At 39.9% G+C, this 27,839-nt stretch overlaps 1 protein-coding gene and 1 long non-coding RNA gene across 2 annotated transcripts in view; one reads left to right on the forward strand and one right to left on the reverse strand.

The window, feature by feature from the left end:
* slc12a2 (solute carrier family 12 member 2) overlaps positions 1–27,839 on the reverse strand; it is a 96,127-nt gene that overhangs the window by 15,640 nt on the left and 52,648 nt on the right. Inside the window, exons 2-16 of the mRNA XM_056467494.1 lie at positions 25,188–25,307; positions 23,924–23,999; positions 23,538–23,633; positions 19,309–19,448; positions 19,075–19,185; positions 18,873–18,981; positions 18,617–18,741; positions 18,438–18,522; positions 18,190–18,353; positions 17,322–17,429; positions 17,061–17,184; positions 16,881–16,982; positions 13,598–13,753; positions 13,369–13,468; positions 1,286–1,397 (exon numbers count right to left, since the gene is read on the reverse strand). Coding sequence (XP_056323469.1) covers positions 1,286–1,397; positions 13,369–13,468; positions 13,598–13,753; positions 16,881–16,982; positions 17,061–17,184; positions 17,322–17,429; positions 18,190–18,353; positions 18,438–18,522; positions 18,617–18,741; positions 18,873–18,981; positions 19,075–19,185; positions 19,309–19,448; positions 23,538–23,633; positions 23,924–23,999; positions 25,188–25,307 — 1,728 coding nt within the window. The remainder of the gene's footprint in view (positions 1–1,285; positions 1,398–13,368; positions 13,469–13,597; positions 13,754–16,880; positions 16,983–17,060; positions 17,185–17,321; positions 17,430–18,189; positions 18,354–18,437; positions 18,523–18,616; positions 18,742–18,872; positions 18,982–19,074; positions 19,186–19,308; positions 19,449–23,537; positions 23,634–23,923; positions 24,000–25,187; positions 25,308–27,839) is intronic.
* On the forward strand, positions 25,462–26,679 carry LOC130235980 (uncharacterized). The gene is made up of 2 exons (XR_008838429.1): positions 25,462–25,898; positions 26,204–26,679. It is a non-coding gene; the product is annotated as an uncharacterized LOC130235980 (long non-coding RNA).

Here is a 27,839-nt window from a genome sequence, read left to right on the forward strand (position 1 = left end):
AACTATAATCACTGTATCAACAGAATTAAAGCAAGTTTTATTATTCCAAGAACATGTTCTAATAGTAATGAGAGCTGCCATAAACAATCCATTCAAGCATGGATTGCACAACATTTTACTTGCTTCAAAAACATGCACAACATTTACTTGCTCCAAAAACACACACATGTTCTGTGTATTGACAAATTTAAAATGTTACAGTAGGAAAACTGGATGAAGGGAATATTTTGTAGAAGTTTGCACTATTGATTTGTCGAACAGTTAAGCAATAAAAACATACAGTGTTTGACATATTACCATTTATAAGCTCTGTTCAAACGAAAAGACTGTGCTGAATGAGCTAAAGCATGCATTTCACTGCTTATTTACATGACAACTAAACAGAACACTAATCCAGGAAGAAGAGTTACATTTCATTAGTGCTCGCTAACAAAATCCACAAATCAAACTTTAAAGCCAAATGTAACAGTTCCCTCATTCCCCACAACAAAGACATGCACAAAAACTGAAATACATGAGCAACAACACTTTTAACTAGGGAATTAAGGTTGCATATGCTCCTTGTGGCTATTGTGATGTTCAAAAAATGAAAATGTGACTATTACAATTTTCATTCTATTTATATTATTAAATTAACATCTTGATCCAAATCCATTCTACTGCTACCCTCAATTCAAGCTATTTTCAAATGTGCATTACTAAGACACAAAACTAATTAACAATACATGTGCAGTGCAACCAAATAGGGTATATGTGGAAGTATGCTAAAGGACTTTTAATTTCAGTAACCTGGATTAAGCATTTCCGGTAAACTGTATGCAGTTGCAAAATTGCCGTGTTTAAGGTCTGTTTTCTTCAAAAATCAGCGATCTCCACTGGCTGAGTGATATGCGATATAAAGTGGGTTTCAGATTGTACAAGGAGCACTGCATTATATTACATTTTTCCCCACCATGTCTTTAAAACATGAACATTTATTTTACCCCAGTATATTGAACAGAGCTTCTTGCCGATCCTGACGGGCACGTGCGAGTAAAAGGCTTTTTGTCTCGTTTTACGGTTGAGCAACTAAATGAATGCCAAAGTCTATTTAACTGATTGTATTTTAATTACATTACAACATGGATGCTGTAAAAGGAACTGTATAAAATGGAAAAAAGTCACATTAACCGTTCACACTAGCTCCACATATACCCTATTAAGTGCTGGTGCTACCATGTGTTAAACCAGCACAGTGCTCTAAAATGTTGGTTGGAGCACTTGGATGAGTGGTTCAGATACTCACAATGCGCACATGCCCACATAACATTAGCCCCACATTTTTGGTGAAGGCATGAACCAGATGAAGAATAGCTGGACGTGAGTTTGGAGCCCCAGTCATAACCAGACACTGTGGCCTAGAGGAGACATGACAGTCACATTACATGAACATCAAAAACTCATGAGATTCTTAGAATGTTAAACAGTAATGTAACAAGGTATAATAAATGATGTCAAGCAAAAGCAGCACACTGTGTGCGTGCATTACATTCTCATGACCTCTGGTGTCACTGGTTTAGTCTGGGGAGAACATTGAGATTAGAGAGCTTCAAAGCAAAAATGTTAAGAATAAAACAGGATTATGCAGTGTGTGAAGCGGTTGATTTGAAGGTACTGTCAGAAACACAGTACTCTCTGACCCAGGAGGATCTAGAGTCACTTCCTCTAAAGATTTGAGTATGAGCACACAGGCAAAAATCACCTTAATCTGGTGTCAGCGCAGAAGATATTATGCTGAAGATCAAAGCCCTTAAAAAAAATCTAGAGCACTAATAAAGAAACAAAAACAACAAACGACATCAAATTTCTTTTTTTCTAATCCTAATCAATTTTTTTAATTCAATATTTTCCATGTTTGCGCTGCATCCAAAAAACAGAGAAAAAACACTTAAGATTTTAATCAAAAAATGGCTAGTCAAGCATGAACCAATGAAGAACCAGTGTATAAGTACATGCTTGATATAGTTAACACAAACTACATTAATGTGCAAACTAAAATCAATATCTTCCCATAAAAGTAATTATAACATACTTTGACTTCAAATTAAACATGCATTAATTAATGCAGCCATATGGGGTAGACCAACTTCTAATATTTTATGAACTTACTTTCAAAACAAGTTAACACATTTAAATTACACAAGTTTTAGTTTTAAAGTTTGGAATAAGCAAGGACTTACAGCATACTTCACTTTTCTACATAATGGAAGTGTTAAGGATTTTGACACTTTCAAAAATGAAAATTCACGGAGTGATCATGACTTTCAAAGATATTTACAGATAAGACACAAAATTAAAAACATTAGAAACGGCAATGAAAGCAAAAATAATAGTCTTCTTACAATTTTTTATCTCAGCTTATAAAAGGAGCCAACATGACCAAAATAATTACAAACCTATATAAAAGTCTTCAAGACAATAAACTAGAGAACACATATTACATAAAAAATAAATGGGAAAAAGAGTGTAATACTGAAATTACTGAGGAAGAGTGGAAAAGTAATTTTAAAACACAGTGGAAATCGTCCTGGTTACGTACGTAACCCACGTTCCCCGAATAGGGAACGGAGACGTGTGTCTGTATAAACAGACTTTGGGGAGTGCTTTAGACGACCAACCACTTCTGAAGATAAGAAAACGGGCCAATGAAATGCCAATTGAATTGGCGGAGCTTAGCTCCACAGCTGAAACTGATGAGCCAATTAGGGCTATATCAGTCGGCTGCTGGAGTCAGCTCATCAGAATTTGCCTGCTGAAGAGCCGATCGCTCAGCTCCCAGCTGAAGACTTAGGTGCTGTGGCAGTGGAGACACACGTCTCCGTTCCCTATTCGGGGAACGTGGGTTACGTACGTAACCAGGACGTTCCCCTTCATATGGGAACTTCTACGTGTGTATAAAACAGACTTTTGGGAGACTGTATGGAAAGCGCCACAGCAGCTTAAGCCTGTCGCGCTCCTGATGTGTAGTTGCCAAGCCAAAGCGTGAGCGCACTGACATCACCAAGAGCTCAACCTTCCAACGTCCCCTAGGCCCAACATATTACCATTACATGGGAATAAAGTTTTAAACGCAAGTGTGCTTTTACCTAGCTAATATAGACTAGGGATTTTGGAAATACGACAGTACGTTGGGAAAGCGTGCCAGTACCCGAAGGGGGAGGACGCAGCGGAGACTACCTGCTACCCTAAAAGGGAAGACCTGATGGTAAGGAGACATATGAACTAGCCCTAATGAGGGGGAGTGCTACATATGATAAGCTGGTTAGCGGTTTAGGGAAGACACGGGACCGCCTAATAAGGGGGAACACACCGTGGTAATAATGCATATGACATCACCAAATGGGGATGCAAATAGCTGGCACCGATCCTCAATATGCGTGTAGACCAAATGGGCATACCAACTGCACACTGAGCCATGCACTCGACTCCTCCGCTGAGTCGATGCTGGGGGCCTCGGAGGAATTCTCTAGGGTTCGCCTGGCAAGGGGAACTTACTAGTAGAGTGGGAAAAGCACACGCATCTCCGGGTTAGGGAGCCTGGCACAGCAAGCGATTGTGACACTGAGCTTAATTCCCACCCGATTGATTGGGATTACCCAATAACCGGGAGAAAACTGCTCCACTCGGAGGTTATAAAACCTCGCAAATGTGTTAGGTGTCGCCCAACCCGTAGCTCTGCAGATATCTGTGAGAGAGGCGCCGCGTGCTAACGCCCATGAGGAAGCGACACCTCAGAGAGTGCGCTCTCACGTTAGGGGGGCGCGGCTCGCCCTGGCATAGATAGGCGAGGGCAATGGCATCAACTGACCAGTGGGCCAACCTCTGTTTTGATACGGCACTTCCCTTCTGCCGACCACCATAACAGATAAAGAGCTGTTCACATGATCTTACATTTTGCGTTCGTTCCACGTAAAGGCGCAAAGCGCGAACAGGACAAAGCAGTGAGTGGGCTGGGCCGGCCTCCTCCTCAGGCAGCGCTTGCAGGTTCACCACCTGATCTCTAAAATGGGGTGGCAGGAACCTTGGGCACATAGCCAGGTCGGGGTCTCAGGACAACGTGAGAGTAACCCAGCCCGAATTCAAGGCACGATTCGCTGACCGAAAATGCCTCCAGATCCCCAACTCTCTTGAATGGCGCCAATGCGATCAGCAGAGCTGTCATTAATGACAGAGATACCGAATCGAGTGGCTAAAACGGATCTCTCTGCAGACCCACCAGGACTATAGAGAGATCCCAAGAGGGCATGAGAGGGGGACGGGATGGATTTAATCGCCGCGCGCCTCTGAGGAATCGGATGATTAGATCATGCTTCCCGAGCGTGTTGCCATCCACCGCGTCATGATGAGCGGAGATTGCAGCCACGTAAACCTTCAGTGTGGAGGGTGACAGCCTACGCTCCAGCTTATCCTGAAGGAAGGATAACACAATGCTAATCTGGCAAGTTCGGGGGTCTTCTCGGCGAGAAGCACACAACTCAGAGAATAGACTCCACTTCAGGGCGTAGGCATGCCTCGTAGAGGGTGTTCTAGCCTAAGTGATGGTGTTAAGTACTGCGGGCGGTAAGTCACCTAAGTCCTCCGCGCTCCGTCTATGGACCACACGTGGAGGTTCCAGAGATCTGGGGAATAAAACAGCTGGCAATGTGCATTCTCGGTGGAAGCAACAGATCGATCTGGGCTTCCCCAAAGCGCGCCCATATCAGCTGGACCGAATCGGGGTGGAGTCTCCACTCTCCTCGGGACACTAGCTGCCGTGAGAGCGCATCGGCTGCACGGTTGAGCTCGCCCGGAATGTGAAATGGCACGCAGTGATTTCAGCCGCGTGTGACTCCAAAGGAGCAGACGGTGAGCGAGCTGAGACATGCGGCGAGAGCGCATACCCTCCATACGGTTGATATAAGCCACCGCCGTCATGCTGTCCGTCCTGACCAGCATGTGTTTCTGCTCCAGCACTGGAAAAAAAACCGGCGGAGAGCCAGATACACTGCCAACAGCTCCAGGCAGTGCCAATGCAGGCGGGGTCCGGACCACGAACCAGCGGCTGCATGCTCGTTGCACACGGCCCCCCAGCCCGTGCTGGAGGCTTGTGTCATTACGACAACATGCCTGGATACTAGCCCTAGGGGCACTCGGGCCCGTAGAAAGCCAGATCCGTCCAGGGGCTGAGGGTGCGGAGACACAGCAGAGTGATGTGCACCCGGTGCGTACCCATGCGCCATGCCCGTCAGGGGACTCGATCGCGAAGCCAACGCTGAGTGGTCTCATGTGAAGCGAACCAGCGGCGTGACCGCGGCTGCCATATGCCCCAGGAGCCTCTGAAAACATTTCAGTGGGACCACTATCTTCCTGTGGAGCTCGTTTACACAGAAAAGCATTAGCCTGGCGTGCTCCTCGGAGAGGCGCACAACCATAGCAATCGAATCCAGCTCCAGCCCGAGGTAAGAGATCCTCTGCACAGGGCAAAGTTTGCTCTTCTCTCGGTTGACCTGAAACCCCAACTGGTCGAGGTGCCGAAGCACTTTGACTCTGTGCATATCAACTGATCGCGAGAGGAGAGCTAGAATGAGCCAGTCATCGAGATAGTTTGAGTGTGTCGGATGCCCGCAAGCCGCAGTGGTGCAGAGCACCCTCCGCGAGCTTGGTGAAAACCCGCGGAGACAGAGAGAGCTAGAAGGGGGAGGACTTTGTAACTGCCACGCTCATCCTTCGAACGCAACCGGAGAAAAGGGCGGTGGCGTGGAAGAATAGAGACATGAAAATACGCGTCCTTCAGGTCTATGGCTGCAGACCAATCTTGTGGACGGACACTCTGAAGCAAGCGTTTCTGCGTAAGCATTCTGAAAGGCATTTAGTGTAAATGACAGTTCAGTCTGCGCAGATCTATGATTGGTCTTAACCCCCCGCTCTTTTTGGGCACGATGAAATACGGCTGTAGAACCCGGACTCCATCTTGGCTGAGGGACCTGCTCGATTGCATCCCTTCGCCAGGAGGACAGCAATCTCTCTCGCAAGACAGGGGCGCTCTCGGGGATAACCCTCGTGAAAAGGACACCCGTGAACTTGGGAGGGCGAATAGCGAACTGAATCGCATAGCCGAGTCTGACCGTCCGTATGAGCCACCGCGATGCGCTGGGCAGCGCGCGCGCTAATGTTACCATCGGAGCGATCACTGACGTGCCAGCGGAGGGGCAGCTCGTGATGGGAGTGCTCATCCAGGAAAGCGGTGCATCCCGGGGAAGAGCTGAAAATAAGAGGATTTCTCTTACCTTCCTCCCTGGATCCCACGGTGAGGCCAGAGTGAGAGAAAGGAGTCCGTTCTGCTGCACTCTAAGGGCCTGAGGTAAAGGGTCCCGGTGCTGCGAGCTGGAAGGCGGAGCGTCCCAAACTGGCAGTACTCGGGCTCGCGCATCCGGAGAGAGAGGAAACTGCTTTTTTGGAAATTTGGTTGCCGCCAGGCCAGGGGCCAGTAGCGAGGAGTTTAAAGTCGTTGTGGACTGATGTAATAATCCTCGGCCCCCCACCGAGGAAAGAGCAGGTCCCCTCTTCTCCGAATGGCCCGTCCCAGGAACGCTTCGCGGTCTGTTTACTGGTCTTAGCAGCGCCCTGGGGGGCGGGGGCGTTGCAATCCCGCGGGAGGCTCGGCATTGCCGCCTGGCCGGTGGAGCGGGCAGCGGAAGCGGAGCAGATGAAGCCGCGGGTGGACGCCCTCGGCGAGGAGCAGCCGCAGCGGAAGGAGCAGCGGGAGGAGCAGTTTTTCGAGCCCGCTGATAGATGACCTCACCCCTTGCCTTGGACTGCTTTTCACTGCGGAGAATTCCTGGGTGAACTCCCCGACGGTGTCGCCGAAAAGGCTAGCCTGGAATATGGGAGCGTTAAGAAAGCAAGCTTTGTCAACGTCTCTCACATCGCCAAGCTCAGCCAGGGGTGGCATTCCTGGACCACTAATGTGGCCATCGTCTTCCCCAAGGCACGAGCAGCCGATCTGATAGTCATGAGAGCATAATCAGTTGCCCTGCGGAGCTCATGCAGCAAGCCTGGGGGAGAACCACCTTCCTACATCTTGGCCAGCTTCTCGGCTTGGTAGCGTTGATAGGTGGCCATAGCGTGCAGAGCGGAGGTGGCCTGGCCCGCAGCAATGTAGGCTCTGGCCGTGAGAGACTCAGATAACCTGCACGCTTTGGAAGGGAGTGTGGGCGAATCTCTCCGAGTGAAGCAGCTCTGCGGACAGAGCACGCTCTACCTGGGGAATCGCCTCATATCCCCTGGCCGCTCTGTCATCGAGGGAGGTGAGAGCGGGAGTGCACGAGGACCGGGCAGAAAAAGGTGCCCTCCATGCCTGCGTGGGCTCTCTGTGTACCCCCGGGAAGAAGGGACGAGGGGTCTAGAAGGCTTCGCCTTTTTTGCCCCCACGTAGCACCCGTCCGGTCCGGCCGCGGTTCTAGGGGACAAGCCATCTCCAGTCCCACAGCCGAAACAGCCCGGGAAAACACGGCTAACATGTCCGATTCCAGATCCGAAACCACCTGACACCCCGGAGGGTGGCAGGGGGTCCGGATCTTCATCGAAGCATGTCAACCCGCCCTCCGATGCAGCGATGGACATCACGTCCCCGGTGTCATCAAATGAAAGTGCGGCCAACCCGAAGGATGGACCAGCGCTCGCACTCGAAGCAGAGACGGAGCGTACTGATGAGGAGCGAGGGGTCCGCTGGCCGAAGGCGACGGAATAGCCCCCACTGTAACCCTCAGGCCTGCCCGAGTGCTAACCGCTTGGCGGGGAGCAGCAGGGGTGACTTGCCCTAATAAAAGAGCTTGCCGTGACCTCAGTTGCGCAACAGTCAAGCCATCGCAATGCGGGCAAGAACTGTCCGCGAGCACCGCACCAACATGTTGGACCCCCAAGCATGTGATGCAGTACTCGTGCCTGTTATTCGGGGCGAGGAAACCACCGCATCCAGAAATGCACGGTCGAAACGACATCTTTAAAAAGACGCGCTTCACGACCGTTGCTCTCATATGGAATTCTGCTCTTTGTAGAAACTGCTCTTTTAGATCACCAGCGAAACGCCAAGGGGACGGGAAACCCAGCTCGACCGCCGCTTAAAAACGTCTTCCCCCGCACTGTAAAGGGAACGCTTCCTTCAGCGTTGGAAGTCAGCTCAGCAGAAGGGTTCTTCAGTCTCAGATCGGGTTCTGAAGCAACAATTCTGATGAGCTGGCTCCAGCAGCCGACTGATATAGCCCTCATTGGCTCATCAGTTTCAGCTGTGGAGCTAAGCTCCGCCAACTCAATTGGCATTTCATTGGCCCGTTTTCTTATCTTCAGAAGTGATTGGTCGTCTAAAGCACTCCCAAAAGTCTGTTTATACAGACATACGTAGAAGTTCCCATATGAAGGGGAACAACATACTCCTCCGTCTGGAGGGAATTGATTGGAAAAAACATCATTCGTTTTTTCTTCACCCCTGAGCATAAGAGATATTTATACAAAAATGCAATCTGCTGGAGACTATGTGCTCAAATGAAGCGAATCATGCACATATTTTCTGGAAAGGTTTTAACATTTCTGGGCAATTTGGCAAGAATTTCATAAATGTTTAGAGAATATTTTCCATATCCCCATCGATTTTTCTACGATTTCTCTATACTCTATGCTTAGGCCTAAAAAAACCTATGTTAGAAGAACAATCTGACAAAAAAAAATTGCTGAAAATTTTGCTGATAGCCTGTAAAAAAGCCATAACCAAAAATGTTTAGGCTACAGCTGGAAATATCTCAAATTAGTGACTGGTTTGACAATTTATAAAATCTATAAGGCTGCATTTATACTGCAGATCTTGATGGTCAAATTCCGATTGTGGACTGTATCCAATTTTTTGATGACCTGCTTACATCATCTTTTAAAAAAGTGACTCGTATCCGATCGTCTGCATTTACACAGCACACGGCAAAGGCGCAATGACCAGGAAAAAAAGAGTGGGCGCTGACCAACAAGCTGATAATTAAACAGTCTCTTTTCTCTATTCCTGTATGTAAACTGTTCGCCAGCTTTTGACAAGCTGTTTTACTATAGTTTATGACAGAAAGGTTCGCATTTGTCCATCTTCTTTTGATTTAAGCTCCTTTTAAACCTTAGGCATCTTAATGTATTGTCCATGGTGTGATTTATGCACTTGATGCATGCACTAGTTTATATTAGTTTATATTGGTTACGTGGCGAACATTGCGCTCTCTTGCTCTCCTTAACATGCTTAAATACCTGTGCTATATGACAATAAAAAAGCAGTTTAAGTCCTCGTGTATGAGATTTAAGGTTTGGGGACTCTGCTGAAGTCTGTTCTGAAAAGAAAGTGTCAGACTTGACGTCATTCGCTATGGTTTAAATGACGCGACTCGCATTGACAGGGGAAAATCTGAACAATCTGCATACACTGCAGACACGAGGGCACAGATCCGATTCACATCAGATAAATAAGGCCTGAATCTGATTTGAGAAAATCAAAATCCATGTGATTTGTTCCTGCTTACACGTTCATGGGCCATATCCAATCTGTGCCACATGGGAGAAGTTTTTTTTGTTTTTTTTTTTTAAATCGGAATTGAGTCACTTGAAAAGTGCAGTGTAAATGCGGCCTAAGATGGAGAGGCTAACAATGAACCATCGTTTACAGACTGTGGAGTTTAATAAGACATGGAGAAAACGGGTAGAATATATTCTTCCATTAAGAGCAGATTTATTATAGAATGTATAGTCATAAAGATGTGTATTTTATTTAGTTTATTTTGTGTATTTTTTTGTAATGAGAGAAAACATTTTTTAAATATAGTGAGAAGAACAATACCTATTTAAAAAATAAACAAATAAATAAATGTACATTTAAGATCCTACAAGTACCATCCTCACAGTTTCATATATACATAGTTTAGGTAATAAAAAAAGAAAAAGGTAGATTGGGCGCCACAATACGGTTAAAAAAAAAAGTACACAATTGAATTGTAACTGAAAAGCGACAAAGTAATTTTATCTGTTTCTTTTTAATATACCAAACAAGTATGAATGTATTGTTTTTCTTGTTTCTTATAATATCCTTGAATCATTAATGTAACTTCCATATTCATTCAATCATTTTCTTGTCGGCTTAGTCCCTTTATAAATCTGGGGTCGCCACAGCGGAATGAACCGCCAACTTATCCAGCACGTTTTTACGCAGCGGATGCCCTTCCAGCTGCAACCCATCTCTGGGAAACATGCACACACTCACTCACACACTACGGACAATTTAGCCTTCCCAATTCACCTGAACTGCAAGTCTTTGGACTGTGGGGGAAACCGGATCACCAGGAGGAAACCCACGCGAATGCAGGGAAAACATGCAAACTCCACACAGAAACGCCAACTGACCCAGCAGAGGCTCGGAACCAGCGACCTTCTTGCTGTGAGGCGACAGCACTACCTACTGCGTCACTGCGTCACCACTTCCATATTTATTAATGGAAATTTTTTTGTATTTAATAATTTCATTTATTTCTGTTTGGTTGTTTTGTATATACATTGTGGAAAACCCTATATACACAATACATCTGTATGCAAATTTGGAAACTGCAATCAAAAAATTAATGAGAAAAAAAAATTACACAAGTTGTTCAGAGTCTGGATGGTGTATTAAGTAAGTAACCTCTGACCTATATTTACTTCTGTTCTAGAAACATTTTGTTGACATTGTTTAAATGTTTAGCTTTAGTTTATATCTAGCAAAGTATAAACAACAGTAGGTCGAGTACTGAATGAGCACTATTATTATTCTCAGTCGCATTTGAGGAAAGCACCCATTCAATTAAAACAATCCTTATTTTAAAGGAACACTTCACCCAAAACTGAACATTCTGTCACCATTTACTCAATCTTCACAAGTCACAAACCTGTTTTGCGTTTTTTTTCTTCTGTTGAACATGAGAAGTTATTTTGAAAGATTTTGAAAAACCCCTTCTTGTGTGTTCAACAGAAAAAAAGAATCTCATAAAAGGTATGCAACCTGTTGAGAGAGTACATTTCAATATTTGAGTAAACTATCCCTGTAACACTAGAATTGATTTTTTGATCAAGAAGGCACAGTATGTAATTTTCACCGCTAAAGGGTGTAAAAAAAAAAAAAAAAAAAAAAAAAAAAAAAAAAAAAAAAAAAAATCAACAAAGTTTTACAAAGAGTGTGAAATCATGGGATGTCATTGTTACATCCTACGGGACTCACATTCATAGATAAGCTTAAGTATTCAAAACATATGATCATGATACTTCAGGATAATAAGTATTGAATTGAAAGTGCTGAAGCAATTGCTGTTGAGAGACAAGAATGACTTTAAGGTTATGTTTCCCTTTTTTCTTTAAAACCAAATGTAGGCATGGGACAATAATCGTTTTCAAGGTATATGGTATTTTTTTTAGGACAACAGTATCTCCAGCAGAAAAGATACTCAAAGATGCTGTTTTAAATTGTCAAGAAATCTGTGTTTCTGAAACTAATAAAGACAGTAGAAGTCAATGATTTATTTAAATGATTATTTAGCTTGACATGTTTACTGTAAGGGCGGCAGGGTGGCTCAGTGGTTAGCACTGTCACATCACAGCAAGCAGGTCACTGGTTTGAGTCCCGGCTGAGCAAGGAGGCATTTCTGTGTGGAGTTTGCATGTTCTCTCCATGTTCAGGTGGATGGGAATGAGTGTGTATGGTAGAGATGGGTATCGTTACGGTTTTAACATTATTACTACTTTTATCGATACCACTTATCGATTTGGTACTTTAATGGTTCTCTTATCGGTACTTTTTGTAGTGTTTTTTTTTTTTTATGAAAAAACACTTTATTTTATTATTACATTTTTAATGAAAAAAAAAAACTATAATTGTAAAACAATTAAATAATTTTTTTCCTGTAAAAGAATGTACAATAGTTTGAAGGAAAAAGACCTTCAAAAAGATTTTTCTTCAGGAGAAAAATCAACATGTTTGCCTATTCTTGCAGAAGTCAGGATCTTTCTTGGTTTATTGGGCTCCCTGCAGTTGAAAATACCCTCTTTGAGTTGCAAAATGCAGTTAAATAATCAGATAATGTTTAAGATTTTTTATTAACACATTTACATAAATGAGTTAACAGTGCTTTGGGAGTTAACAATGTAAAAATAAGCAGTTTTTTTATCATTTCTTAATAAGCATAGTTTATTATTAGGCTATTCATCGGCTATATTTGTAAATACAGCTGATGTAAAAGCATTTTTAATGTTTAAGATTTATTTAGGCCACTGTAGAAAAAATACTGTTTTCATTGTAACCGAATATGTGTGTTTATTTAACTATTATTATACTAACTGCATAGCATAGCGATGTGGATGATGTACCTATAGCTAAGCAGTCGAAAACTTTTCATTTGTCTTTCTGCTGTTGATGCACTTTTGAAAGATGCTTAGCCAAACTTGTTGCGTTTGTTGCAACGGGCATTGTCGGTGTCCACTCAGGAAATGCAACCTGTTCGGTTCTCTCCACCACTGCAAGCCTATGAGCTGTGTGTGTGTGTGTGTGTGTGTGTGTGTGTGTGTGTGTGCGAAAGTCTGTGTCACAAGCTATGTGTGTGCGCTTAACGCGAGCCTCTGCTGAGTGCTCGTGCACAGCCGAGAACCGTGAAGGCTTTTATACTTGACACGCTTGCCGGAAACACGAGCAATTCTCATGTGAGATTGCCAACTGTGCAGACGAATATCAAATATCGCAAATTAGAAAAAGTTGGCCAGTTCAGTTATGCAACTGTAATGTTTATTCAGCAATAGTTCTCCAGTACCAATAACAGAACCGTTAACGTCAGAGCTTATCGATACTTCGGTCTTTTATAAACGTAGTAACGATAAAGTACCGAGTTTCGGTACCCATCCCTAATGTATGGTTGTTTCACAATACTGGGTTGCAGCTGGAAGGGCATCTGCTGCGTAAAACATATGCTGGAATAGTTAGCGGTTCATTCCGCTTTGAAATAGAGACTAAGCCAAAGGACAATGACTAAATTATTGAATCATAAACAGATTGAATGATAGAATCATATACTGGCCCATGCCTAGTTAGATGTCATTAAGATGTTGGAAGTAAATTTTTAAAATGTAATAAAAAATAAATAATATTAATAAATAAAAAAATAAAAATAAATAAATAAATAAATAATAATAAATTTTAAAAAACGTATATTTTGTGCCTTTAAACAGTTGTTTTTAAACAAATTTTATGTTGAACAAACATGGAACACACACACACACACACACACACACACACAATGATAATTGATATGTTACCTGAAGGTTTTAATGTGGTCAGCTACTCCGCACAGCTGTAAACTGTGTGTTAAGGCCTGATGATACGTCAGCGCTTGAGTTGACGAACCCCAATTCACATCTGCGTGACCACAAAAAATAGATAAAGAGGCAATTTCACAAAATCAAATTTCATTGTTAATACTACACTCTACAGCCAGATCTTCAAAACCTTGTGTATGTCTTTTGTTGAACTTCAAGTCAAGCTTACCTGGTTTTTTGTAGCTGACGTAGATGTAAAGGGATAAGACAATGACGTTGGTCAAAAGCGCTGCCCACCAATTGATGATAAACATGACAACACAACATAGGATTGCCCCGGCCAGAGACACCCACATGTTGTAGTACTTGAAGCTTGGCCTCCATCCTACCCAAAAAACATGCAACAAACATTTAGAGATCTCCAGCCCGAAACCAAGAGACCTGCAGTATTATGGGTTAGGAAATGGCAGTGTAGTAAAAGATCAAAATGCCCCAAATACACAAGTCAACTGGAGCCAACATATTGAAACGGAGCAACTAAATTGTTGGGTTAAAAACAACAATAGTTCTTTGTGGTCCGAAAGTGCAAACTGTGCCATTCTGCTACGTTACGTAACAATATGGTACACAAACAATGGCACGCGGGTGTGTGATAGAACACCAGCCGAAAACTGATACCTGCTAGTGAAAGTGGGGAAGGGACACCATGTCTCTCTGAACAGAGTCCAGAAACTGCCGGCTGCAGTAACGCTCACAAAGACATGGAATCCACTCAAGACATTTCATATGAGGTTGTTAAATGTGCCAGAGCTTGACAATGTCGTAGTAGTCTTTACAACACAGATAATTTACATGACAGTTTACAAAGCTGGAACATCACAGTTTTATAAAAGCATGAAAAAAGATTTGATTAAATGAAGTTAGCACAAGTTAGGATACATATGAGCAGTTACCAATACTAGGAAGGCTTCTTGAGCACAGGACACGTACTAGAGTAATGGGATTTAGTGGAGTCACGGTTACCTTGGAATGCTACAGAAACTACACAACATAAAGGGTACAGAATCTTAAACTGCATCTACGGAACATATATATGAAAAAAAAGTACAAGTACCCTTTATGTTCATGTAATTGTGCAGAGACTATATAAAGTGTCAGAAGTGTAGATATCTACCTGTTGGTCCTCTAGAGCTTTGGTATTGAGGGAAAAACAAACCTCTTTACACAAAGAATAAAAAAACGTGTAAAATTATAACTTTAAAAAATAAGAGACACAGGCAATAACAAGATAGCAAAAATTAAAGACTAACATTCAAATTAATAATATACAAATTTCAAATACACCTGTAATAAGAGAAAATGTCTATAGTACAACAATACATCCTCTTAAACTGGAACTGTTACTTTGCAAAGCTTTCCAAGTTCTGTAGTATGCCTATACAGTAGTCAACATTCGAAGAGAATCAAAAATGTTTTTCAAATTTGTCCTAAGACAAGAAGCATAGACTGTAAAAAATATGGACGTAATATCCGTGACATCACTCATAGATGACATCACTCATTTCTGAATAATGCAAAAGAAGCTTCACAATGCCATTTTGTTCACGCGTCATCGCACCGACCGTAGGATACCAAACAAGGGCAAAGAGCCGGAGCGTGAGCGGAGCTACACACACCTGCATTTTGCTCAGACGGGCTTTTCTTAGGGAGCAATGCTTAATACTTCATTATCTGCGACTCGTCGTGTTCTGATGTGCTTGGCTGTACACTATATCAATAAAGTGTTTCGTCTTTTAAAAACACTGTTGAAATACATTGAGCCCCTAAGCATTGTTCTTATGATGTTTTCTACAGGAGGAAAATGCTAATTACTTCCAAATACTTTAAATATAGTCTGTGTTAGTAAATACAAGGCTATTTATGAAATCCAGGCATAAAACTGTGTGACAACATTTCAGATGACTGTTTTATAGCCTACAGCTAATCAATCTATCAAATTCTGGAATGCTTTACAGGTCTAAAGAAAATTATAAATGATAAATGAAAATGATCTCAAGTAAAACAAATACATTTATAGAGATGGTATATGAGTATATAATTGCACTCACCTGGGAAATGGAGGCAACTTGAATGGTTTGTGAGCACAATTGAGTGCACACAGCATGCTATAGTATCTGATTATTGCAGGAAATAATACCAAAAGGCCACATAAAACAAATCAAAAATACGATGTATATGCCGAGTTCAGCGGCTAATCAGCTAAGGTGACGTGACAGCATCCAGCGAGCCCTAGTTGTCACTCAAGAGGCCACACCCTCAATTATGCAGACTTAATAAAACTTAATAAAAACGAAACTGATGAGTTATAAAAAAAATTTAAATTCACCCCCTCACAGTTGTTATAAAGGGTAATTTAAGATATATAAACCAAAAATAGTTCTTTGTACCAGGCTGTAAACATGTTTTTTAACCATTGCAGCCAAAAATCATTTGGATTTCCTCGAGCCAGCCCCCAAAAGGCGAGTTAGTGAATTGCAGTTTTAGTTACTTCCGTATTGGCATTCAAAGGGAGAGCGGGAGGTTGCCGCTTGACAAGAATGAGTGTTCAATAGTTTTAGGAAAAATTGATGAAAGGTAATGATCCACTTCAAATGTCGACTACTATATCATCATTATTATTATGAGAAAACAATATTCTTTCTACATTCTCTCCATATTCATGCAAATTGTAGTGATGGCTGTATTCATCCAGCTACCTATTCTGCTGCTGCTTAGGTTACCGTTTTGTTTTTGTTTTTTATTTAAACATGGTCACATTACTTTTTATCCTACTAGGGACTTATAAAATTAAAAAATATCTACAATTTAGTAAAGGGCAGGGCCTAAATTTAAGTCTTTGTGTTTGTGTTAAGTACAAAAAGGTTTGAAAATCAATCAATCAATACAATCTTGGGAAGGTATGTTAATCTTGCCAAAAAAGAGAAGCATCTTAAAAATATATATATATTAACATATACAGTATATAAAACATAAACATAAATAAATAAAATCCTTACTTGCAACATTACTGTTGTAATTAAATCTAAATTATTATATTTATTTATTATAATGATATACATGTAAGAATTAAAAACTACTACAGTTCAGTAAAAATGCTGTGATTTTAGTTTGTGCAATGGTATTAAATATTAATAAGGACAACAACATCAAAAAAAAAAAATGCTACTATAAACTGCATTTAAATATTTCTCCATATGGTTTTACAGTTTTTTGGAGTGTTTGTTTGTTTGTTTGTGTGTATATTAATGCAATTAGACGGATAAAAAAAAACAAATCTAATCAATAAATATAAATACACAAAATGTATTTCTAATGGCCAGAAAATGTTTTCATATATAAATGACACCAATGATATTTGAGCACTCTGGTGTGTTTGGAGACATGACCCAGCTCGTTTACAGCGTGAATCCATCACACCTCAACCAGTTCAGAGAAGTGGGAGAATGTCTTACCAGGGGAATTGGCCAGTGAAGCGTGAAACACAGAGAAGTTGATGAGAGCGTATGATGCCAGGAAAAAGTTGGAAATGATCGGGGCGATGACGTTCAACTCCGCTGAAGAAATGAAAAACAAGTATGTGTCAGAGAGTTGACCTCATATCTGCTGAATAAAATAATTTGATCAGCGCTTACCAATTAGAATGAAAGCTAACGCAATGCCAAAGGTAAGAAAATATCCTCGCAGGGGCTCGTTGTTCTTGCCGTAGCCCTTTCCAAAAATTGCAATTCCAGGATAGATATTGTCTTTGCATAAAGCCTAAGGAAATGGAAGAACGCATCAAACCAGCAAGACCTGTTCCAACATTACAGAGCTCCTACAAGCACTGAAGTGTAACCACACTCAATGGTAAAGCACAATACAGTTAACTCAAAACGGTAAATGCCGATATCTACCTGAAACACTTTTGGGGCACTGACAAGAGATGCCAGGGCAGAGGAGAGTGTGGCAGAGAAAATCCCAGCACTGATGAGAGGACTGAAGCCTGACACCACGCTCATAACCTTCAACACAAGACATTCAGTCACAAATCAGTGTCTTTCTTCCTTAAGTGGGAATTTCTCATCTTTACGTGTTGAACCTTAAAGTGTGTTTATATTTAGACTATTATGGATATTTGTTATTTAAAAAAAAAATACAAAATTACAAGTAAATGTGTTTTTCCCCTAATATCAGAACAACTTAATATCGTTTTGAAAACTATATAAAAACAAAAAGTTGATTTTAAGAGAAAAATATTGTGAATTTCTTCTATTGAACACAAAAGAAGATATTTTGAAGGAAACTTTAACCTGTAACCATTCACTTTCACATAATATGTTTTTCTTACTACAGCTTACAGGTTATCAGCTTTTTTCAAAGTTTTTTCTTTAGTGTTAAACAGAAGAAATTATTTCGGGTCTGGAACCACTTGAGGGACAGTAAATAGGAAGTAAATTTGAATTTTTGAATGAACTGTCCATTTAATTGATCGAAAAGACACGCTGTTTGTTTGACATTAGCATGTTCAATTTAACAAGCAAAAATAGTTTCACACTGTGGAAACAAATTCAAAGTAAGGCCTAGAGAAAAACATTAAAATCTAATCATGCTGCTGCTCCACTTTCTCTTGTTTTAATAGAACAGATGGACATTTAATTTTGGAATATAAAAGTTAGGATTCCTACTAAATCTACTTAGGAATCTCACTAGGACTTGGAAAAAACAGAGTGAATATAGTGAATAAAGAGTGAATATTCATATCTATATACTTGGTTGATGTACCTGGAAATCATTGTGAAGACCGAACTTGCAAGAAGATACTTCTCCTTCAACCGTAGGTCTGCAGGAACTGAAGTCATAGCCATACTTACAGGCTGCATCAGTACAGTTTGAAATGAGAGTAAAGTTACTTTCAATTCCTGTAGCATCACGCACGATGCAAGCACCTTTAATAAAAAAAAAAAAAAAAATTAAATCAGATTTTAAAAAAAGAGTGATCGACTAATATTTAACATGATATGCAAACCTACCTGCAGAAATGGCCACACCCACGTACACAAGGCCAGTTATGAGAATAGCCAAAAGTGTTCCTTTTGGGATGGCCATTTGAGGGTCCTTGGAGAAATTAAAAGTTTACAGAGAAGCTTTGTGAATGACGGAATGAAGAATAACTACTGTATGTGGAGAGGAACTGATTGCCAACACTCACTGCTAGATCTCCCGAGATGTTGGCACCAGCCAAAATTCCTGTGGCTGCTGGGAAGAAGATGGAAAAAACTGAGAAAAACGTCTGTCCTCGAAAGTCTGGACCAAAATTTTCCGCCAAGATGCCAGCTATAAAAAACAAGAGAGATTAGATAGTCATGTTGTGGGATTACATGAAACACAATACAGAAATAAATAAAATAAATAAATAAATAAAAAGTAAAGCGTTGGTCCATTTAATTTAATAGCTGAATTCTTACCATCATAACTAAAGAAGCCAAATTTCTTCTTTAAGTCAACCGCAATGAAGGACCCAATGAAGTAGTTGAAAATGGCAGTAATCAATATGACCAATAGGAATATCTGGGCCTGTGAATCAAAATCATTATGACAAACCACAAACTAAAATAATTTAGCCCTAGCTAATACTCAAAGCAAACATCATTTTAATAAATCTCTTGCCTTGGCTTCCCACTCCATTCCAGCAACTGAAATGCCGAGAAGCAGAATGACTGTAATGGTACCAATGACTCTGATGTCATTTGTTTGATCGATCATTAATAGACCAGAATCCTAAAGAAACAAACAAATAATAAATAGTATAATCTACCATTGTACACACCATCCTAAATAAATATTTTATGCTCGTAATTTATTTTTTATGCACAGCCTATGAGAATCTAATTCGTCTCTTACCATGAGTAGCTCAACAACAGTTTCGGCAAAACCCACAACATACATGGCTACAGCAACAGCATTGGCAAAGGCAAAAATTAGACCAATGGAGCCGCCAAACTCTGGACCCAGACTTCGAGATATTAAGTAATATGCTCCACCTGAATAACAGAAATAAAAACAAGCCAACATTCAGGAAAAAAAGGTTTCATTTGATACAGATTTTGCAGCCAAATATTAAAGGATAGCATTTTCCACATAACTCAATTAAATAACAAATCCCACTTCTCCCTTTTGTTTATGGTAACTGCATTGTAAGAGTAGTCTGAATAAACATTTGATTCAGGGTAATTTGACTATTGGCCAGCAGAAACAAAAAGAGCGATGTGTTTATCCACATAGCAGTGGTAAACCCAAATAAGTCCCAGTGATGTAGTATATACTGAGAAGAGAAAGGGGCACAGCATTAAACTACGAGGAACCCCTGTGGATAAGATCATAATGGGTTCAGTTACCAATAACACTGCAGTACTGTTAGCTTTGTTTTTTACCATATTTAGACCAGATGTTTTTTTTTTTATTGTGTCCAAACTACATCTTGGTTTTATTATTATTATTATTATTATTATTATTATTATTATTATTATTTATATTAATTCTACTATAGACCATATTTATTATAATAATAATAATTATTATTAATGGGGTTTGAGTTGGTAGGGAGAATTTAATAATTAATTGGAATACCAAGAAAGATTAGGCCTAATCTCAGATTACCCACTACAAATGTCAATATCAGATATACATTAAAAAAAATTCAGTGCAATGCTGAAAATGAAAACAGACACTGTAGTATCCTGATGTGTGTGAAAAAATGTGAGTTATCTGAAAGGTGTGGAGGTGACAGCTAAATATCAATCTTAAACTCGATCCTACACATACACACCCTCCAGGGTTGAGTTACCAACTGAGGTGCTTGTGGAAAAAATGATAGATTTTTTTTTTTTTCACCCATACTGAAACAACATTTTTTTTAGTGCAATCACCCGGTCTCCCAGATGAAGGCCTACAGAGAGGGTCAACTATCCTTTTCTTACTTCCAAAATACCAATGAACTTCAGTCATCTGATGAAAAAACACTGAGATCTCAAAACACTAAGAAATTCCCCCACAAGCTGAGAGAACTGAGAGCAGAATGCTGAGAACTTTACTGCACCTTTATCAGTCATTAGTTTAACGGCAGAACAGTTAGATGTGTCATCACAATCATGCCCTCAGAAAAGGAGTCTTATGATTAGATCAAACGAAAATTAACCAGGAGTTCAAAGACAGTCTATGAGACCATAACTAAAAAAAAACATATGTTCTGAGGACGTCAGGAACGATGTACTCTACAAATTAACGTTTCATTCTGTGTAAATTATTTGATTTGTTAGTCCAACACAGATTGTTTGTTCATTTGTATAAGCGGCTTTGTTTACATGCAGAAAGGTGTTGAATCAATCGACAAGCTCCAAAAAGAACGAGAGTTACATTGTAATGTGGCAATGAGGTGCTAGATGCATGGTTTTACCTATGATTAGTATGTAAATGAATGATTTTTTTAGACCATTTAATAAAATTAAAGTCAGACTATTTAAATAATTTTTTTACAGATGCTATTGTTATACTGAACATAAATTTACATCTGCACCATACCTAAAAACTGTTTAATTATTGGATGTCACCCATTAGAACATGTAGGGACTAATTACATAAGCGCTCCCACTAACATTTGTAAAGGATAAAAGCAGCAAAAAGGTTTAAAATTTTCTAAAATATTTCTCTGTGAAATGTCATGACTGAAAATATAGTTTAAATTTACTATTAACTGGTTTCTAAAACTTTCTCTTTTACACGTACACTTTTACAAATAGTTTTAAAAGGGTGGTCCACTACAATATCATATTTTAAACTTTAGCTCATGTGTAGTTGTGTGAACATGAACAACTTCTCTGAATGTAATATGTTCAAAGTTTAATGCAAATGGTGACTTTAGGCTTTGCTAAACTAACTCTGTAAAAGCCACAGTGAATTAAGTTTGAGGACTACGAAAAGAATACATCCAAGTTAATGAAGTCAAACACTTCAGGTTACACGCATACACCCCATGCAGCAAAGGGGCATGGCCAGAGGCACTTTAATGTTATAGCAGAGAAAGCTAAAACGCTGTTTTTCCACAGAGCTTGTTTTCCTTCTGTATTTGAGCTTCCAAAGGACATGACACAAAGAGAGAAGTGCTTACAATTTCATTTTAATTATGTTTCTGAGAATTATAAAAAAAAAGGATTTAGCTCCAGCATGTGACAAAGGACAGCTTCCAGAATCTCTCCCAGTTCAGTGCTGGATTTGGCTAAAAACTCCTCAAAGGAGGAGCAGTTCTAATCATAATAGAAGAAGCCGTGTAATGTGAGCCACAACCTGTAAGTTTAGTTTGTTAAAATTGATCTATTACATGCATAGTTTCTAGCATTAACTGTGTGTTGTAGCAAGGGCGTAAACGAGGATATAAACAACAGGAAATGCTCTTTGGCACTGTTACAATTTAGTTACAATTTAATATGTAACCATCAAACCCCTGTAAAACACCCACAATCTTCACCAGCACGCGCACTGTCTCTCTATGCAGCCACTTTTTGTGCATTCTACATCTCAAATGCACTTGCAAAAGATATGTGAAAGTTTCATATTACTTACACATGCTTATAACCCGAATATATATGAAAGACACTTTATTTTCTGTCTGATTCAGGTAGCTACTCTGAATGACAGCATTTACACAATGACAAATCACATGCTAGTAGAGGTGTGGCACGTTCTGGTGACATGGAGTGGATCCGCGAATCACAGCACATTATGTTAGCTGACCAATCAGAGTGTCTTAAGGGCGGGTCTTTGGAGGAACTAGGAAATATGTTAGTCTTTTTTTATGTTAGTAGCTGTATATATTTAAAGCCTTCACTTGTTCCAAAACTGTTTTTAGTTTCTTTCTTCTCAAACCAGTAACCAGTAAAAAGGCCAGGACACACCAAGCCAATGCCAAACTAGCGAAAAACAAAACCTGTGTTGTCACCTTGCGTTGGAGCATGTCTGGACCAACAAGAGGAAACTGAACTTCTGATGCACACAGACAAAGTGTAAACAAAACAGCATTTAGTACTGTTATCATAGTAATTGTCACTTATCAAGGAGGGATTCGCTCCTGCAAATATGTTTGATAATCTAATAATCTGTATAGTTTGCAAATAATCAAGAAATGTAAAAAATTACAGCCGATCTCTTTGTGATCATTCTTGGCTGGAATGATTTACTTGCTACGTTGCTTCACTATGTCACAGATTCAATATGCTAAATTGGGCCAACAAGCTCCTACATTACTCTGAAAAAAGCCGATGTGTGGAACACAGCAAACCAGCTATCCTTGGGTGCGTTTCCCAAACAACAACATAACGTCCATAATGACGCTCTAAATGGGGTGGGGAACAACTTTTTTAGAGAAAATCCCCATAACTTTTTTGTCCAAATTGTTTTACACACACAAGCATTTTTTAAATCTAATATTAGTTTTAGTAATATTAAACTTAAAGTTAATACAATTTTTAGTAATCCTATATAATAATAATAATAATAACTTTGTTTTTACACTTAATTAAACTTAAGAGAGATGACTTTAATGGTTTTTTGGAACGTTTTAAATGAGTAGGGCTTAAGGGGGATAACTGGCAAAAGAACACAGCCAGGAACTATGATTCTAACTACATCTCTAAAGTTATAGTTGCAAGCATACAAGTTCGCAACATAGTTTGCGAATGTTTGTTGGAACAATGGATTTCGGAAACACCAAATCAAGGAACTATGTTGTAACGACGGAACTTGCAACTAGTTGGCTAACGATGGTTTTCGAAAACGCACCCCTGACCAATGACTCACCGCTGGTTTAGTGAGTCCCAGTCCATAGACTTCCATTGCATTTCATGCTACTATAAAAGTCAGTGGTTTTCTTTAAAATATTTTTGTGTTCAATAAAAATAAAGAAACTCAAACTGTTTTCGTGAAAGTGAAGGGTGAGTACTGTACATTTTTATTTTTGGGTGAACTATTCCTTTAGGCCATGTAGAGTGTTGGAAAGCAGTGCAAATTTGAAACAAAAGCAAGTACATATACCAAACAAAAATCGTATTTAAAAAAAATAATAATGTGATTTTCATTACCTCCTCGTACAAAGCCATTAGTTGCAATCGCAGAAGTCGAGCAGCCCGTGATGGTTGTCACAACAGTTGCCATAATAACAATTATACAGGAATATGCTGTGGAAATAAAAATGTGAGATGACAGTTAACATCTCAACCAACATCATGAAGGACAGTCCTAAACACTAGCCGTTCGTGGATGGCAAAAATCCAATATACATTTCCAATGTTTTTCTACAGTATTCAAGCGGTCACTGAGGTCCTGCTAAATGACAGTTGACTGCTCATAGCGCCTCACAGCAACATTCAGCATGTGCATGACAAATGACTGCGGCTCGATGGAAAACACAAGAGTTTGCTTGTGAATTGAGGTGCTAATTCACACGGCTGACCAAGGTCAAACCTACCAATTCCAGCCTGGCCCACGATCCATGTCATTCGAATGAAGAGCATCACACCCCATATGTTTAACATGCAGCGCACCTGCACAGAGGAAGGATGCAGTTTAGACTCATGCTGACAAAAACATCAAGGACCAAAGCCGTTTCTCAAACCTAGTCACTGCTCAATGCCGACATCACCGGCACCAATGACCGCTGGACAGGAACCAATCGGTGTTTGAGGAAATGCAGCGAGTTAAATGGCATCATGTCCATTACAACAGAAAAGAATTACCATTGTTAAAATGTAACACCCTTACAAGAGAAATGAACCAGCCCAGAGTTCCAGCGAGTTTAAAAATCACAAAAATGTTTTTTTGAGCCCTAAAAAAATAAAGCTACAACCTCTGGGAGAACTTTTGTTTTTTTACTACTGCTGTAATTCCTGTGGTATGAGCTGCCAAAAGTTGATTTACCAGCTTTAGGTGGTAATAGCAGGAAAGTTATATCTTTACACAGCACTTCACACAATAAGTACTTCTTAACCCAGTCATTTTTCACACTGTTCTCATGTGAACAACATACATTGCCTTATTGCAATAATAAATAAGTGTGTATTGTAAGCTTTATTAACCAGCCTAAAATCTGATTTAGTTTTTTAACAGAGAAGAGTTTAAAAAAAATCTGAAAGCAATGGACATGGCTGAAATTGGCTGCTGACTTGAAACACATTTGAACGCATAATGGTTTCAAACTTTGATTGAATTCCTGTCATGGTTTGAAAGACACTTTGTATGAAAATGAATTTTCACTTCGACACTATGAGAAGCCGTTTGGTGTCAAATGTTAAGACTGGGAAGGTGAAAATGAGGACAATTTTAAGGACGAGGAAGGCCTGTCAAAATATTGACCAAGAGACAAGAAGCAGAGCTGATCTGCGAACCGTAAAGCTTTTACAGGATTCAAATAACAGAGCAGAAGAGTCTGTACTGACCAAAGCCACAGCTTGTTGAGAGCACTAGCATATTAAACATTACAACGGCACAACAATTTAACATTCAGCCTCTAATATGAGTCTCAACAGCCAGCAGACATAGCAAACTAATACGAAGATCAATTATCACCCGTAGCAGAAAAGTATCACTCATTGTCCACATTATAATCATTCCCATGTTTGAATTTGTGTGGCAGCCACACGAATGACACTCCATTCTGAGTTTCAAACATAACTTCAACTGGACCATGGTTTGACTTGCTGATCACGTTAACACATTTTATGTCAAGTTCTTACCAGCACACCCTTGATCCATCCAAACTTCACCACTCCTTTAGACTCTGATACATCTTTAGCTGCAGACTCCTCGGCAGGGGTCAACTCCTCACCGTTAGCAAACCCATCCTCAAATGGCTCCTGCAAATCACAGATAAATACACATTAATTAAGGGTGTAATAGTACACAGAAGTCGTGTTCGGTGTAGAACTCCATTTTAGGGTGATGGTTTAATAATGGCTCAGTTAAGTACAACAGAAACAAGCAACAAATCCCCAGTGCTTGTGTAACCCAGATTACTGAAGGGTTATATTTGTACATTTATAAAATAATATAAATGATCAGGGGATAAAACAACATGATAAAACAACATATAGCTGTGGATTCATTGTTCTAAAATGTTCTTAATAAGAAATAAATTGTTTAAAAATAATAATGTGAAATATTCACATGTTATTGGTTTAGCCAATCAGTGATGTGTGGGAGGGATTTGCGCTTGCTGACGCAGTGGGAAGAGATCGCCAGACTGTGGAGGAAGAGAGAGGGTGAGATCGCTAGATTTGATGATTTAAACTGTGAAATCAGATTATAACTTTGAAATTAGTTCGAGAAACTTACAAAAAGCTTTCATAGAGAAGTATTTGAAGAGGATTCAGTCATTAAATTGTTCCTGTGACGATCGATGGGAAAATTGCATCATTGTGTTGTTGAGGAGTGAATATATGGACATGGTGAGTTTAATTACTTTGTAAACACTTTGAATTTAATGTTAAATGACTAACAAACACAGTTTGTAGAGAAACAAGAGTTTATTTTGCTGTTGTGTGATATATACTGTATTTAGTTGTCTCCACGTGTTATTATTTCCCTTCACGTGTATGTTCACATGCATATCGCCTTGTATTCATGCCTAAAAATAGAAGAGATACAGGTTAATTGTAATGATTATTATGTTATTTGCTTGTATGTGGAAATACTTACCTGATATGATGATATCATTGACTAAATGTAGTCATGCTTTTGGCCTTTTGTACAGGTCAGGTTTTTTTTCTTTGGTGTTTTTGATTGAAGACTGATTCACATTGATGGCGAGCCAACCTATTCGGACACTAGAAAAGGAAACTGGAAATCCACCCTACTGAACCAGGAGAGTACTTTAATACTTATTATTTTTTTCAGCTCAAGGTAAAAGACAGTTTTTTTTCCGTTTCTGGATAGAGACTGTTCGTGGTTTTTTTTTCTGAGAACTGATTAAAAAAAGGAAACAAAAAAAAAAAAACTAATACCAGCGCACGGACACTTGGAAATCAAACTATTTTCCTTTTGAAGTGAAATGAGAAATACTGAGTTTGTTGATTCTGAACAAGTGGTTTTCTTTACATTTTCAATGTAATTTCAATTGAACTTTATTTTGTTTTATTGTGTTTTGATTGTTTATCGTATTTTGTTAATTTTATTTTGGGGAAAGATCTGCAGAAAATTATATCTATAAACATTTCAAATACTTACCTATATAGTAGTTTATGTCATTTTTTCAGCAAATGCTCATCACCTCCAGTAGTCGAATCCTAGGCTTCTGATGTCCAGATTGATTTGATATTGTAACCTGTTACATAAAATTGGCGAGCCAGCCAGGAGGTGGTGCTGTATTGCTGAGAACTGACAGGTGATTAAAATACTATTGGTGTTTGGAATAATCATTTCACTGTTAAAATGGATGTAGTTATGCAGGAAGGTATCAAAATCCCAAATGCTGTTATAATTAGTGGGGAAACTGAGACAGCAGATAATGAAGAATTTCTAAAAATCTTGCAAAAACACGGTTCTATTGTTAGATCGGTTAAAATTCAAGACCCTGAATCTGAGTTTAATCAGGATGTGATTATTGAATTTGACAGTGGCAGTGCTTTACAGTCTTTAGAGCCCCTGTTGCCATATACTTACCAGTTGACTAGTGATCCAAATATCACTTATTTAGTGAGATCCTTATCCAGTGTGTACACTCAACAGTTAGGGGGTAGTGCTACCAAATCATACTTAAAGGGATTGAAAGAAATCGCAAAACTTAGTGGGGCAAATTTTGAAGCAATGTTGAGTGAAATGCTAACAGAAATGAGTGCTGTAGTTCTTCCTGCAAGCTCTGTATCTGAAGCTCCTGACAAACCCCCTATTACACCATCTGGTCAAGAGCCAATTAGTGGCAAAACATCTCCAGTTATGGCTCAGCCTTGCAACGAAGGAAACCAGGAAATGCATCAAACTGCTGCTCATGTCGCTGATTCTTCAGCTCTTACTTCCCCCACAATACTTAACCCACCAGAAGTACAGAGGTTGGTTGTTGAACATGTGGTGAGGAGTGGAGAAGGTGTTGCTCAGGCACACATACCCATGCGACTCAGACTGTTTTCTGGTAGGAAACCTCGTCCTGCTAATGAGACAGATTATGACACATGGCGTTCTAGTGTCGATCTTGTTCTGAAGGATCCTGCAATATCTGATCTTCATGGTTCAAGAAAGATTCTAGATAGCCTTTTGCCCCCAGCTGCTGATGTCATTAAACAACTAAGCGCTGACGCTGCTCCATCAGCTTACCTGCAGTTGCTAGATTCTGCCTTTGGTACAGTCGAAGATGGTGATGAACTTTTTGCTAAATTCATGAATACCTTGCAGGA

This window comes from Danio aesculapii, chromosome 10, assembly GCF_903798145.1.
Source record: "Danio aesculapii chromosome 10, fDanAes4.1, whole genome shotgun sequence".
Classification (NCBI taxonomy): Eukaryota; Metazoa; Chordata; class Actinopteri; order Cypriniformes; family Danionidae; genus Danio; species Danio aesculapii.